Below are 13,335 nucleotides of genomic sequence, written 5' to 3' on the forward strand. Positions count from 1 at the left end.
TGTCGTTTTTGAAACTGGCTTATCCCCCTTGAGCTGCCTTGCCATTGGGGTTTTCCCTAAAGCTGTGCAACTGAAACTCATCATCGCCGTACTACGGATGTTCGCCACATTGACTTCGAAGTATAGTCGCGAGAGAGCAAAAAAACAAAAAAATCCGTAAAATATTATTGTTGAGGTGAGTTGAGCTGATGAGGTGAGCCAGAGATCGCTTTCGATTCCCAAAGAAACAATTGAGTTATTCCTGCGAGCATTTTTCTGAAATCCAAAATGGTATGTTCACTTCAGGCTCGTTATATAATGTTGTTTGAAGTACTGAACGCGCATATTGGACTCTTTTCTGTCTTCAGGCCGCATCACACACTATTCTGCTTCTGCAGCCGACGCGACGTTCAGATAGCCGCACGTACGCTGATTTCAATTCGAAAACCGAATGTTTAGAGGGTGAGTTAAAATGACCTGTTGCTTGATAATAGGCAGCTTCATATCATATAGCACCAGTTAACCTCATGAAGTAAGGGATAGAGTGGCGCCTAGGAAATCCCATGGCGGCTTACCTATTACTCACACATCTCGCTGCATTACATGTACTCAACTAACTTTCATGCCCAGTTACTGAAATGCAATACTAGAGAACAACGCCCACCTACCACGAATTTGGGGTTTGGTCCACGAAAGTACCTGTATAGCCAATTCGCACACATAAATTACCAGGACAGCAGTGTACAGCGTTTATCTGCCTTTGGAACGTAGTTTCTCACTACAGCCACCTATTTTGAATTATTTGCAGTAGAAAGTTACTGGAAACTTAGATAGATTGTGATGTAACTAACCGTCTAGTCAGCAGTGCTGAGCAATGAGCACAAACTGAATTGGAGGGGTTTGTTCGTATGCTGTTTTGTTGTCTGTCTTTGTGTTCAGGAGTGTGCAAGATGTTTGAGGAACATCTGAAGCAACAGAATCCCAACAGTCCTTCTATCACGTACGACATCAGCCAGCTATTTGACTTCATCGACCATCTGGCAGATCTATCGTGCCTAGTGTATCCTCCACGTTCTGTGTAGAATTGTCGTTGTCTTCTAGAGGATTTAGAACAGTAATGCAATGCGTATAGGATGTGGAAGCTGTAGTCATTTTGCTTCCTGGTATACGCCCAGTTCACATTAAAGAGAATGTGGTGTTATTGTGAATGAAGACCCCCCCCCCCCCCCCCATCATTCAAAGTGCGTGCCGCAGGGTAAATCATAATGTCTTTGGTTGGACTTCCAGCCTTGCAGTTCCTTTTGTGTCATTCTTTTCTGCCTACCTGCATTCTTGTTTTGAGATGTTCTGTGCCTACAAGTTATAACAGTCACATGCACAACAAGTAGTGATAGGAGTGTTGACTCGTTTGGGCTTCCTTGACAATGGTTTGATAACAGATTTTCTTCAAAGACTAACACGTACATGCCTTGCAACAAGGACTGGGTGAAGGAGGAGATCTATATCATGCTGCGGAAACAAGCCGGGCAGTAGTAGTGTTGCTACCAGCACAGCTGTTTGTGGATATTCGGTGCAGCCCTGCTGTGCGATCCCCGTGCTTCTCTGTCACTGGCAATGTGCCAGTTTATGTGGCGAATCCGAAGAATGAATGCATGCACAGTGCCCTGAAAGAGAAGGCTCTTTCCACGGCGCTTTGGAACATGCCCGTTTCTGAATGTGTGTGTGACCATGCTTTCTTGCTTGATACATGGATATCACGGGCACATTCTGTCTTGTGAACATTTGACTGTACAAAAGAAACTCCCGATTGCTTGTATAAATTTGCTTCTATGCTCTGTGCTCCCATTCCCATGTGGTCCTGTGGATCATGTTATCTTTGTTGTTGAGTAACTTTGCTGCCTGGTGCTGCTGCTGCCGCTGTTGTCAAGAAGTGTTAGGCATCGAGACCTGCCCACCATGTTTTTCGTTTCACTGCTAGCTGCATCTGTTCTTTGCTCCTTTTGTGGTGGTTATTAGTCTGCATGTCGCATTTGCTTCCCACTGGGTGCGCTTAATCCCAAGTCTTGGTTGCATGCTCATTGTAATATTGGCCTTCTTAGCAGGCGATAATTCTTGTTGCCAATGGGCAGGTTTGCTGTCATGGGCCAGTGGGTTTTTTTTTCTCTGAGCATCTCTGCTCTTGCTTTGTTTTAAGATTGTGCTGTACATGTACGCGGTGAACGATGACATTTGAATTCTACTGTTCGAACGGATTGATGTGGCGTGAGCGGATGGCCAGGCGTACTACCAAGGGTGTGTGTGTGTGTGGGGGGGGGGGGGGGGACTTTGATAGTACGGTGGAACTTCAGCCTGTAACATGTACGCGTCATTTGACCTCGATCGGATATACCGGTACACGCAGTTCCTCAGCTATCGAGTACAGCTGTTCATGGTGGCCCTTGGAGTTATAGGTACATGTACGTTGATTCATACCAAAGTTTCATTGTGCGGGTAGCATATACCGAGAGTACAGTGTCATCTACTCTTGCATATACCGGTACCCTCTGGTTGCAAATCATCTATATCCATTGCGTGAAACCACATACAGTGCTTGAAACTATCACATACCAAGAACCACTCATTTATATAATTATTCTTGCATCAATACCAAGAATACATAAACAAGTACTAACATGTATGTACTCCAGGATTCACGCGACGCACAATAGCTACCGGTATTCCAGACAGTACAAGCCACATTTTCCAAAGCCTGCATGACAACCAGGAAATGCTCAGGACTGTCCCCGGAGAAAATTGCGGAAAAAAATCGCAAAAAAACGCGGCATAATATGGCATAATTTGCGGTAAATATGCGGTGAATAATATTGATGTGCGGCAATTTTCAGTGAGTATGTAGTGAAATCAATCAGTTACTTCTTACAAGTCTCTGGTGTAAGCACTGGTCATATTTGAGTAAAAAGCCGCCACGATGAGACGTTGCTGACCGAACAGTGCACTGTGTGTACGTGTAGTGCAACAAAAAAGTTCAAAAAACGCGGGAAAATCGCGGAAAACGCGGTCTTTTAAAAAATCGCAAAAACGCGGAAAAAAACGCGGCCGCGGAATCGCAATTTTCCCCGGGGACAGTCAGGAGCTAGGGTCGGACTTTGACCGGGTGGAAGAAGAAGAATAGGGCATACAGGCCATTGTTCTCCAAACAACCTTCACTTTGCTAATTTCCTAGCCAGTGGGTAGACCAGACTGTGTTCTTACGAAAGCGGGCAGACAGTGAGTACAGAACAGTATAGAACATCAAATAAAACAAGGGATGGGACACGGTGTGAGACAGAAAACAGAAAACAAGATACAATAAAAAATGGACAGGGGAGGAGTCGAGTGATACACACAATTCATGATCCTACGAGTCGTAGAGCACAAAATTAATAGCATGACTGTGTTTCGTGAGCTGTCCGTGTATACACGTCATTCTGGGCCGTATACAATGCGGTACAGAACTGAGAACGTGCAACATAATGATAACACCATGCCAGCTTGGCAAACAGGATGAGATTGCTGAGTTCGCTAGCTGTTTGCATTGTCTTAAAAATATATATATTGAAATCTTCCACTGTTTAGAGCAGCGAACCCTGAAAGGGTTTTTTAATAGTTCCCTTTGTTTATATAAGCACATGTGCTTCATTGTAGACTGCACTTGTGACATGTCATGGATGGTTATGTGTTGTGAACTGTCCAAAACAGCGGGAAAGGGTCCAAAAAATATGAGCACTGTACTTAAAAAAGAAGAAGGCACAACTGAAAGTGCATGCATGGCCACTGTTTTCACATGCACTGCACATCAACGAGGAGATCTTTCCAGAGGCTGGTGGTATTCACTGCTACTTTCACCAAGATGTTTTCTCCTCTATTCATTAGCAAAATAGCAATAGCAGCGTCTGTGAAGTCGGGCAAGCACCGCAACGCTAGGAATGGCGTAAATGGCACACGGATGAAGGCATACAATACCGACACACTCAGACATGCTGTCAGGAGTTGTGCAGTGAAAGGGCGACTTGTCAAACCGGTCACATCAGCCGCCGTCGCCTGGAAAATGACACTCTGGAACCACGGTGTGCTGTGCTGGCACTGAAATCCGTTCCTGGCGCGGATGATGACCGGTATGGAGCACCACTCATGGTTACTCTGCAGCAAATAGTAAGTGCAGCGAGAATTAATAGTTCCTGACGGGTGCACCCAGCTTGTTGCCTGGGTTGAGTCGTTGCAGCTACTCGTAGCAGTTCAAAACAAGACTTAATGACGTCTCGGCATCCTCACATGAACTCACACTTGTGGCCACAGCCAGTTGGACACCAACTGGACGCCTGAAACCATTCGCGCATGTGCTCAAGATGTCCACCATGGCCACAGCCCTGGCACCAGGCATACACGCCCCTCACGGCTTGATGACTGCAAAAAAACAACAACGGCAACACAGAGAGGGACAGTGGCTTGTAGCGGTGCTCGACATGATAAAACAAGCAGGAGTCAAAGACATGCACTGCTGACTACTGCGACGTAGTGTGGGGTATCAAATATCAAATATACTACTGCAGTATCAAAGGTGGACGGTAGCGTTACACTGTTCCACTTGGTTGGCATTTGTGCCTGGTCAGAGTAGCTCGAACAATACACAGGGCTCGTAGTGCAGAGAAAAGGTACATACACACAGTAGAGTGTTAAAAGTGTTCCGTATACACTCACTCCCGTAATGTAAATCCACCTGATAAGGCTGATATACATGTAGATATGACGGTACAGTTCTCAATAAATATCTACCCTAAAAGTAGGCTGAGGCCCAATGATATTCCAACAGGTAAGCCTACGGGACTAACGTTTCAGACATGATTTACATGTAACTCAAATGGCAAATCCCATTCAACCCAGGCTGAAATTCCTCACGAAAACAATTAACAGTTTCAGTCCCGTCTGACTCGTCTAAAGATGGAAACCTCCGTGTGAAAATACTGTAAGAAAACCTCGTCCAAATGATGTGATTAGTGCATCAGTCAGGCCAGGGGATATGTCAACATAACAATTAGTGGTGAAACGAATATCAAAACCCAGTAGCCGAATATTCTTTGGCTTAACGAACGTACGAATATTCTTTCGTTAACACAGATGACATCACACGCCCTCCTCTCATTCATTTTATTGGATATTGTCACTATTGTATGCATGACAAAGGAAGGCGCATATTTTCCATCATTTCTAGGTCAATTTTCACAAAATCCCCAGCTGAAGTGCATGTTACACGCTAAAAACCCAGCTTGAGACGTGATTTTCGTTCGACCGCCATAACTCGATTCCAGGACCTCGGATCGCGTTTGGGTTGCTTCGAGACGACAGCTGAGAGTGTTCTAATGCCGATAGACCTTTCGATAAAGTGATTCGGTCAAGTATTCGCGAAGTTACGGAAGTTTGAAGTCGCCCAGTAAACTCTGCATACCGGGTTAACGAATATTCGCCATGAGAAATATTTGTTCGAATCTGACAAACCGAACGAATATTCGAATATTCGGTATATTCGTTTCACCACTAATAACAATGACTAGAGAGATTGCGCATAACAATGTTTCTTAGCATTTGGCACAACATAAATTTCGCTGCTGAGCTCTTTTTCTCCGTCGAAAGTTGACGGCAGTTCACATGATTTCGTTACTTGAGGCTGAAATGACCAAATCTTACGAATTTCTGTTGTCACAACCTCTCTAATACAATAGAACTATTATGGACGTAGTTCAAAGCAAATTGCCGATGTGACTTATCCTGTGCTTCTCATTCACCGTTACAAGATCATCAGTGCATAATAATAACAGAGAGCATGCTCCCTATTCTTTGAAATTATGGGAGTTTTGAAGTAGTTGCAAAAGACACGCAAGAAAATCCTGACTGATTTGAGCACAGTTAGCAACGGCATAGGCAGCTTACCACACAATACACAGGCTGGAGACCTTGTGACAGTTGTCACAGTACGATGATCCTTTCTTCATGACCATCTTGGTGCAGATACCACACTGGGTAGCCACAGCTGTGGACTCCTGCAAGTAGCAACAACAAGACGCGTACATCCACACTAGACTAAGCCTCCTACTTCCGGCACACCAGTAAAGGTGGCTACTGGCAAACAGCAAGCCCTACACATGCATGTACCTACAGTTTAGTACCGTAAATCCCACCAGAGCGCTCCCCTCATTTCCAACCCTTCTGTGGTGCCATCGCGGAGTGGGAGTGAAAGATCTCTCCATGATGCTGTATGACACGAACCCAGAGCCAATCTCTTCGCACATGGATTGCATAGGAACGCCACTACCATCATCAAGGATCAAGGCGCAGATCCAACTAACAAAGCGGTGGGAGGCGAGTAGATCAGATCCACCACAAAGTGGTCAAAGGATCGAAAAACCCATTCGCTGCATCCATATCCATGTAAATTCCGTCTAAATTACGCACGAGTGTGAAAGTCCAACATATTGTTTTCACTTGTAAACCTTGTTTTGACCTACTATGCGATGTGATCCTCATACTCTGCTCGTGCACATCCACTCCATTCAACAAGAAGTTGTGTACACACGATAATACACACGCTACTGACTCACCAAGTTCAATTGATTGATTGCCTTCAATGGGCACAGTCTGATGACTAGCGCCGACACAGTCCAGAGTTGGTAACGAGATAGCAGATCTAACACACACACACACACACACACACACACACACACACACACACACACACACACACACACACACACACACACACACACACACACACACACACACACACACACATACACACATACACACACACACACCATGTACCACACACACGCACACGCACACACATGCACACACACACACACACACACACACACACACACACACGCACGCACACACACACACACACACATATAATACACACACACATACACACATACACACACACACACACACACACACACACACATACCCACACACAAATTTAACGACAGTTTGCTACTATGAATATTGGCTGGTGCATAGCCACAGGGGACTCTCGATAAGTACAATGCTAGATCGAGACACACTAAACGTGGAACTATAACCTACCAGCACATCTTTTACCCATTGCCAAGAGCCAGTACTACTAGTCAAGGATGATAGCTTTTTCTTCTAATACAGCAATCACTCAGATGAGTGTTTTATCAACACAAAGCTCTGACTAACAACAGAGCAAGACACGGTTATACCCTTGCTGCGTGAAAGATCTAAGTCCCCAATCATGCTCATTACATACTTCAAATATCTGAATCAGAAAACACTCGAGAAAGCCACAAGCAACCCACTACTCACATGACATAATGCAAAGATGCTATGATGTCATATCACATCCGCTGGATGAGTACCGCGTACATGCATTTGTATATACACATAGATCATCGCCTTACAAATAAAGCTCATGATCATGAATGAATGGTAACCGTTGCAGTTACACCTCTTTGGCTGCCCCCCTATGCATGCACAGTCTGGTGGTTGCAATACAACAGCATACACATAACGTTTCCTTAGTATGGGTTTTCCAAACTCGGATGGTTAGCCGATGTATTCATGCTTAAAAGGAAGGACAAAGTTCAGCAAACTCCTAAACATTTTGTTTCCCATGGTCTTCAGCATGTAGGTTGCATGTTTTGACGCACCGACATAGGCCTGGTACCACTGCTCCTGCTGTGTAGTGTCGATCAAAGACTTTCCCTTCTCGCCTAGCACTAGCAGAATACTGACCGTCAGCTGGACATTGCCCTGGACAGCAGCACACAATCAACAAGTCAACCACATAATTATAAAATTATAATGCACTAAATACAGACTTTGCGCTTGATAGCACAGAATCAACAATAGCGTGGTTTCACATCTTTTTGTCATGTGACTAAATTTGTGCAGAAAGGGATAATGGCATGTGGACAATGGAACCAACATGGCCGACATCATGTGACCCATAGCTGCAGGGGTTGAGTGGAGTTGGAACCAACATGACTGCCCCGTATGGCTATGTAATAGATGAGAAGCCACTCTATTCAATCAAATACACTGACATTAGACTGGACAGCATACAGTCAACATCTCCGAAGGCCTATGATAGGCTGCACACCTTGACTCTAAAATCAACACCCGGTATGCACAGCAGAACAACGTTGACCGCCAGCACAAACTAGTGTCACACAAAGCTGACAGCTGCAGTTTAAAATGAACCATGTAGACGTGCATTCCTGCACGCACGTACACACACGTACACACACGTACACACACACACGCACATATGCACACAAATTCATGACGCTCACACCTACCTGATAGGCATAAAAGTGAAGCATGTCCGAGACGACAGGGCTGAAATCCCATGGTGGGACACCCTAACCAGGAGAACACAAAAATACCGAACAACGGCATCAAAATTCAAGACATGTAATTCACGCCCAATTCAAAGGATAGAAAAAGCTCTTTCGCCACACTTACTTCGAAGTATTTGTACACAATCTCTAATATTTCGGATTAAATTCCACAGTTAGAGTAGTCAGTTCAGTGCAATGAATGCTGTATTGATTTCCAGAGTATGAAACACGGTGCATGTCATGATGACTGTACCTGGAGATCACTGAGTGCAGATAGACTGGGTGTCACCGATGATCCACGCTGGGCAGCATGCAATGCACCAACAGTCAACAACTCGCTGGATCTGCAGAGCAGCAAGATAGAAGCACGCACACGGCACATGACACGGGTCAGCACGGCAAGAGCGAAAGAAGGAATGCTCCCACACAATAATGCATCACATCATAGCTGTCTTCCTGGAGGAACAAGTCGACACCAATGATACTAGCCTGTCCAGCTTTGGCAGTCCTGTGCCGGAGGCACGACAAACCCCGCGCATGACAGGAAGTGCATGTGTGCGTGTGTACACGTGCGTGTATGTGTGTGTGTGTGTGTGTGTGTGTGTGTGTGCGTGTGTGTATACGTGTGCGTGCATGTGCATGCGCGCGTGTGTGTGTGTGTGTGTGTGTGTGTGTGTGTGTGTGTGTGTGTGTGTGTGTGCATGTGTGTGTGTGGTGTGTGTGTGTGTGCGCGCGCGCGCGCGTGCGTGTGTGCGTGCATTCTCGCTGGTAGTGACAGTAAAGGTCGTTCATAACTAAATTGGTTCTTCAAGTCAGCAGCACTGGCAGCGGAAGCCAGAAAGAGATCAGGAAAAGCACTGACGGTCGTGTGCACCAAAACTACAAAACGGTTTTGCCAAGGAGAACGCTTCAAGGTTGAACACAAATTCAACAACACGGTGCGCGGTGCCAGCAGCATCATACACGTACTTACTCCTTCAGCATGTCATCATTGTCTGACAAATACGACGGTGACCTGTACATGGGACCAGCAACAAGTTCACATAACATTACATGTATGCCAGTGAAACAAGCGGTCAGAAAATCAACAAGTCAACACCAACGCATTATATACAACTAGGGATGTAAGGACGATGATTAGAATCTAATAGAACCAGCAGTATTTCCAGGAAAGATCACTTCCGGCTGCTTTGAGGTTTCCCCAACCCAGGTTGAAGTGTCTCGACAAGGACATTCTGGAGGATGGGAACGGCTCGTCAAAACACAGATTCGATTGTTAAAGTGTATCACTTCTAATCTAAACGAGGTATTGTTGACTATTAATTCATTTCCTGAATTGCGGAATTTGCCGTTCATTACATCACTACAGACAGCAGACAAAGCAATGTGTGGACACACAGTAAACCATGCACATAGACAATTGTGTTGGAATTCTCTCGCGTGCTCAAATCAGTCTCCCTCATCACAGACATCAAAGTGTGCAGCACCCACTAACCCTGGGTCCTCTATGTCGTCACGAGGCTGAAACGCTTCCTGAACATGCAGAACATACAAGCACACGTAGACAACAAGAAGAAAGGACGCTTTATCTCGAAGAACATTGCCCACTCTCAAAAACAATAATCCATTGAATAAAAACAAGAAAAAGTATGTGATATTATCACCAGATCGGCCGCTTCTTCCCGGAAGACGATGCTCCACGCTATCCGGACCATGATTTTCGATTCCGAACTTCAAAGCTTATACCATCAGGGTACATGATTCTGGAAGACAAAGGCTCGTTATCACCTTCAACATCGAGAGTCAGAAGCCGCAGCAGGAGTCGTCAACCTGTCGCTCGACATGGCACCAGATCTGTCAGTTGGTCGCCTTCAACAATGTCATCACAATCAAACAAAGACTTCAAGCTTGACAAGCATGGGCGGTTGCACTAGGTGGTTCCACATACAGGACCATTGCATGTAGTGGCCAGAGCAAGCAAATTTCACTCTGCTATTAGTAGTGCCCATGCGTCCGACCTCACCAACCTATTGTGTCAAGTGCCGGCTGCGCAGAGAAAGATTATCTCGCTGCTGGTTGACGGTGGACCAGATTTCGGTCCAAAGCATGTGGTGAACCTGCTGACGTATGGCCGCCTCTGGAAAGACCGCTGTCTGAATGCACTCATCGGCACACAATGACATTGAGCATGCAGGGTCGCAGCTATCCAAGGCACTGGTGGGAGTCACACTGCCAAATCACTTGGAGGGACAGCTTCCACCAAATCAGCAGCGATTATCTAAGGAGGACACAGCCAGGCCGGAAGCCGTTGTATTGGATCAGGCAATTGACATCCTCAGTGGATACTGGGATAAGCTTACATTTGATAGCCATGCAGTCATACCCAGTGGTGTGCCGTGCACGGACTGTGAGGAACGTTATGAAGACCACGAGGACCTGGCTACTTTTGTGAAGTCGTCACGACGTGTCATTGAACAAGATGCAGCAATGCAGGAGACTCGGTCACTGCTATAATTTCTCTGCATGTTTCACGCTCCACGTACCAGACAACGTTTCCGAAGTGTGACGATGATAGCTGTGAACATTGCGTTGCCCATCCTGTTGAGGCTGTCAAAGCTGTTGCCCTTCTTCGTTCTCTCGGTGACCATATGTTCACCCCCACACCCAGTGCGCATCTTGCTGGCCATTATTCCACATACCTTGAATGCCGCACTTACCATTCTCTGGGTAAAGCACAGCTGCTACTTGATTCCGGGTTACCGTCTGGTGAGCCAGATCGCTGCCTGTTTGGTTGCAGCTACATATTTATGCCTGTCCGTGATGCTGACCGTCATGTATGTTTAGTTCATCCGGCCAACTGGAAACAATACAGGAAGGCCTTAAATGAGAAACCCACAGTATCGTCAGCTGCCAATGCTTCAGCTACCACAGCATAGACGACCGGGACATCAGCAGCAGAACCACCAGCAGCAAAACGAGCGTGCCATTGTTGCAAGTTTGATGGCTGCGACATGGCATTTACCAGCAACTACCGTCTTCAACAGCCCGAAAAGGCCGAGGGGCACCAGCTGAAGCGAGGTCGCCCGCCCAAAAAATTAGCAAAAAACACTTCCCCTCATTTGTACTCTTTAGTTCGTATTACTATTATTCGCCACGGCGACCCCCTTAAGTCCACGTAACTGGAAGGGCAGGGCTGGGTCTTTTTCTTTTCCATGTTTGATCTTGGTTTTCCACAATTATTTGCAATGGCGACTCCCGTAAGTCCACATAACTGGCAGGGCAGGGTTGGGCCTTTTAAAAAACAATTTAAAAAAAGAGTAGATGTTGCTTTCATAGTGCTTGCATGCAAAGGATATTTGCATGTTGTAACATCTTATGGAGCCAGCTCCCCGCTGTGGTCAGGCAAGAAAGAAAACGCAATCGCTTTAAGTCAATGGCTCTTGCCTTTTTGCTTACCAGATAAATAAGCCTCTTTACAAATGCTGTATGCACTGCTCTTTCCGTTATTTTCTTCCTATGCAAGTCGCAACTCCTGTTTTGAGTTGTTTTTCTTCTCTCTTTTTCTTTCCCTAATAGTTGCTGTTACACTCTCTGATCCTTATGCACAGATATACAGCATTCCCTCACTAGTGGGACCATTGTTATTAGGCTAGGACCCGTTTTGGACTTCCCACTCTAAATAAAGAATACAAACAATTTTATAGGGCTGAAACGATCATCCAATAACTCTTAACGATCAACCAATATCATTAACGATCGATATATTGGTTTTATCGATTCTTGTCGGCTCTACTCGTGTACCTCGCACACCAGTTTATGAAGAAATTCCATGATACCTTTGGTACATTAGAAATTTGTGGCACCGCAATGTTGACATCTGTGGAAATCTGGCTGGTTTTATCAACATGAACTAGAGAATTTCATGTTGCAAAGAATCTTGTCATCACCCTCTGGCAACTGCTCTGATCTCCAACCTCTCACAGAAATGAACCCAAAAGGCAAAGTCTTCTCTCCCGATCTCTTTCAAAGCCACAAATTAATTTTACCGCGCTTGGAAGTACATGATTGTACTCGTATTCACTATCGGATGGAGTGCAAGGGCTAGAATACTGTCACTGATATGTAAGCATAATAAATCGTTAGCACTCGTTTTGAACACTAACGATTATCAATTGCACTCTTAACGATTATCGATTGCACTCTTAACGATCGATATGCGAGTTATCGGTATAATTGTTTCAGCCCTACTTGAAACAAACAAAAAACAACAACAACCAATCAAGATCATTTTCTGCCCAAAGCCTCAAGTCAATTAATTTTTTCGTTTCAGGAGGGTGGATTGGTGGGGGTGGGTCATAACTAAACTTTTTCGTTTCGTGAAAAAGATCGATTATTACGGATGGCCCCTAAAGCCATGCAAGGATGCGGCACACCAACATTTTGATTACCCAAACGTTGAAGGTGGTCGGATAACCAACTCACAGCTCCACCAGACACTTAGTAGATTATTCAAAGGTACAAGCAGTAGCAAGTTCTAGCAACAGGTCGTGACAAAGCCCAGGGACTTTGGAAGGTACCGTATTTTCCGGGGTATAAGCCGCACTTTTTTTCCGCTAAAAATCGGACCAAAATCGCCCCTGCGGCTTATACACCGAATATGCTTGCGCGAATGAATGCTTAGCATACATCAGTATGCATGCTGACGTCATGTGACATGTCATTCGACTCAGCTTTGCGCCTGTGTTGCTATCCTGGCACTTTTACTAGTTTTATAGTGCGCGGGCTACACCATACGGTACGCGTATACGGGGACTCTATTTTGCGTACTGCAAGTACCGGTTTCCACACATCCTAGTATACAGCGATACGATAATACTACTTTTTGTGTATAAATAGTGTCGGCTGGAATCTTTCCCTGTTGTGAACAGGGTACTCCATAACCATAATAAATTTGTAG

At 45.3% G+C, this 13,335-nt stretch overlaps 2 protein-coding genes across 2 annotated transcripts in view; one reads left to right on the plus strand and one right to left on the minus strand.

The window, feature by feature from the left end:
- Window positions 1–179: 179 nt before the first annotated feature.
- Window positions 180–2,218, plus strand: LOC135815141 (enhancer of rudimentary homolog). The gene is made up of 4 exons (XM_065328390.1): window positions 180–270; window positions 348–441; window positions 919–1,039; window positions 1,419–2,218. The coding sequence occupies exons 1-4, from the start codon at window positions 268–270 to the stop codon at window positions 1,510–1,512; spliced, it is 312 nt and encodes a 103-aa protein (XP_065184462.1). The 5' UTR covers window positions 180–267; the 3' UTR covers window positions 1,513–2,218.
- Window positions 2,219–3,251: 1,033 nt separating this feature from the next.
- The window catches only part of LOC135815142 (GATOR2 complex protein WDR24-like), a 28,457-nt gene continuing 18,373 nt past the window's right edge, over window positions 3,252–13,335 (minus strand). The window contains exons 18-25 of the mRNA XM_065328392.1: window positions 9,874–9,911; window positions 9,352–9,393; window positions 8,632–8,722; window positions 8,337–8,399; window positions 7,686–7,788; window positions 6,612–6,697; window positions 5,944–6,053; window positions 3,252–4,422 (exon numbers count right to left, since the gene is read on the minus strand). Of these exons, the coding sequence (XP_065184464.1) occupies window positions 4,287–4,422; window positions 5,944–6,053; window positions 6,612–6,697; window positions 7,686–7,788; window positions 8,337–8,399; window positions 8,632–8,722; window positions 9,352–9,393; window positions 9,874–9,911 (669 nt within the window). The 3' untranslated portion in view covers window positions 3,252–4,286. The remainder of the gene's footprint in view (window positions 4,423–5,943; window positions 6,054–6,611; window positions 6,698–7,685; window positions 7,789–8,336; window positions 8,400–8,631; window positions 8,723–9,351; window positions 9,394–9,873; window positions 9,912–13,335) is intronic.

This window comes from Sycon ciliatum, chromosome 4, assembly GCF_964019385.1.
Source record: "Sycon ciliatum chromosome 4, ocSycCili1.1, whole genome shotgun sequence".
In the NCBI taxonomy this organism is placed as follows: Eukaryota; Metazoa; Porifera; class Calcarea; order Leucosolenida; family Sycettidae; genus Sycon; species Sycon ciliatum.

Bases quoted from the DNA above. Each gene is read 5' to 3' on its own strand.
- LOC135815141 (XM_065328390.1), top strand. The intron at 442-918 runs GTGAGTTAAAAT...CTTTGTGTTCAG, and splicing joins GAAAACCGAATGTTTAGAGG to GAGTGTGCAAGATGTTTGAG. The intron at 1,040-1,418 runs GTATCCTCCACG...GTTTGATAACAG, and splicing joins GCAGATCTATCGTGCCTAGT to ATTTTCTTCAAAGACTAACA.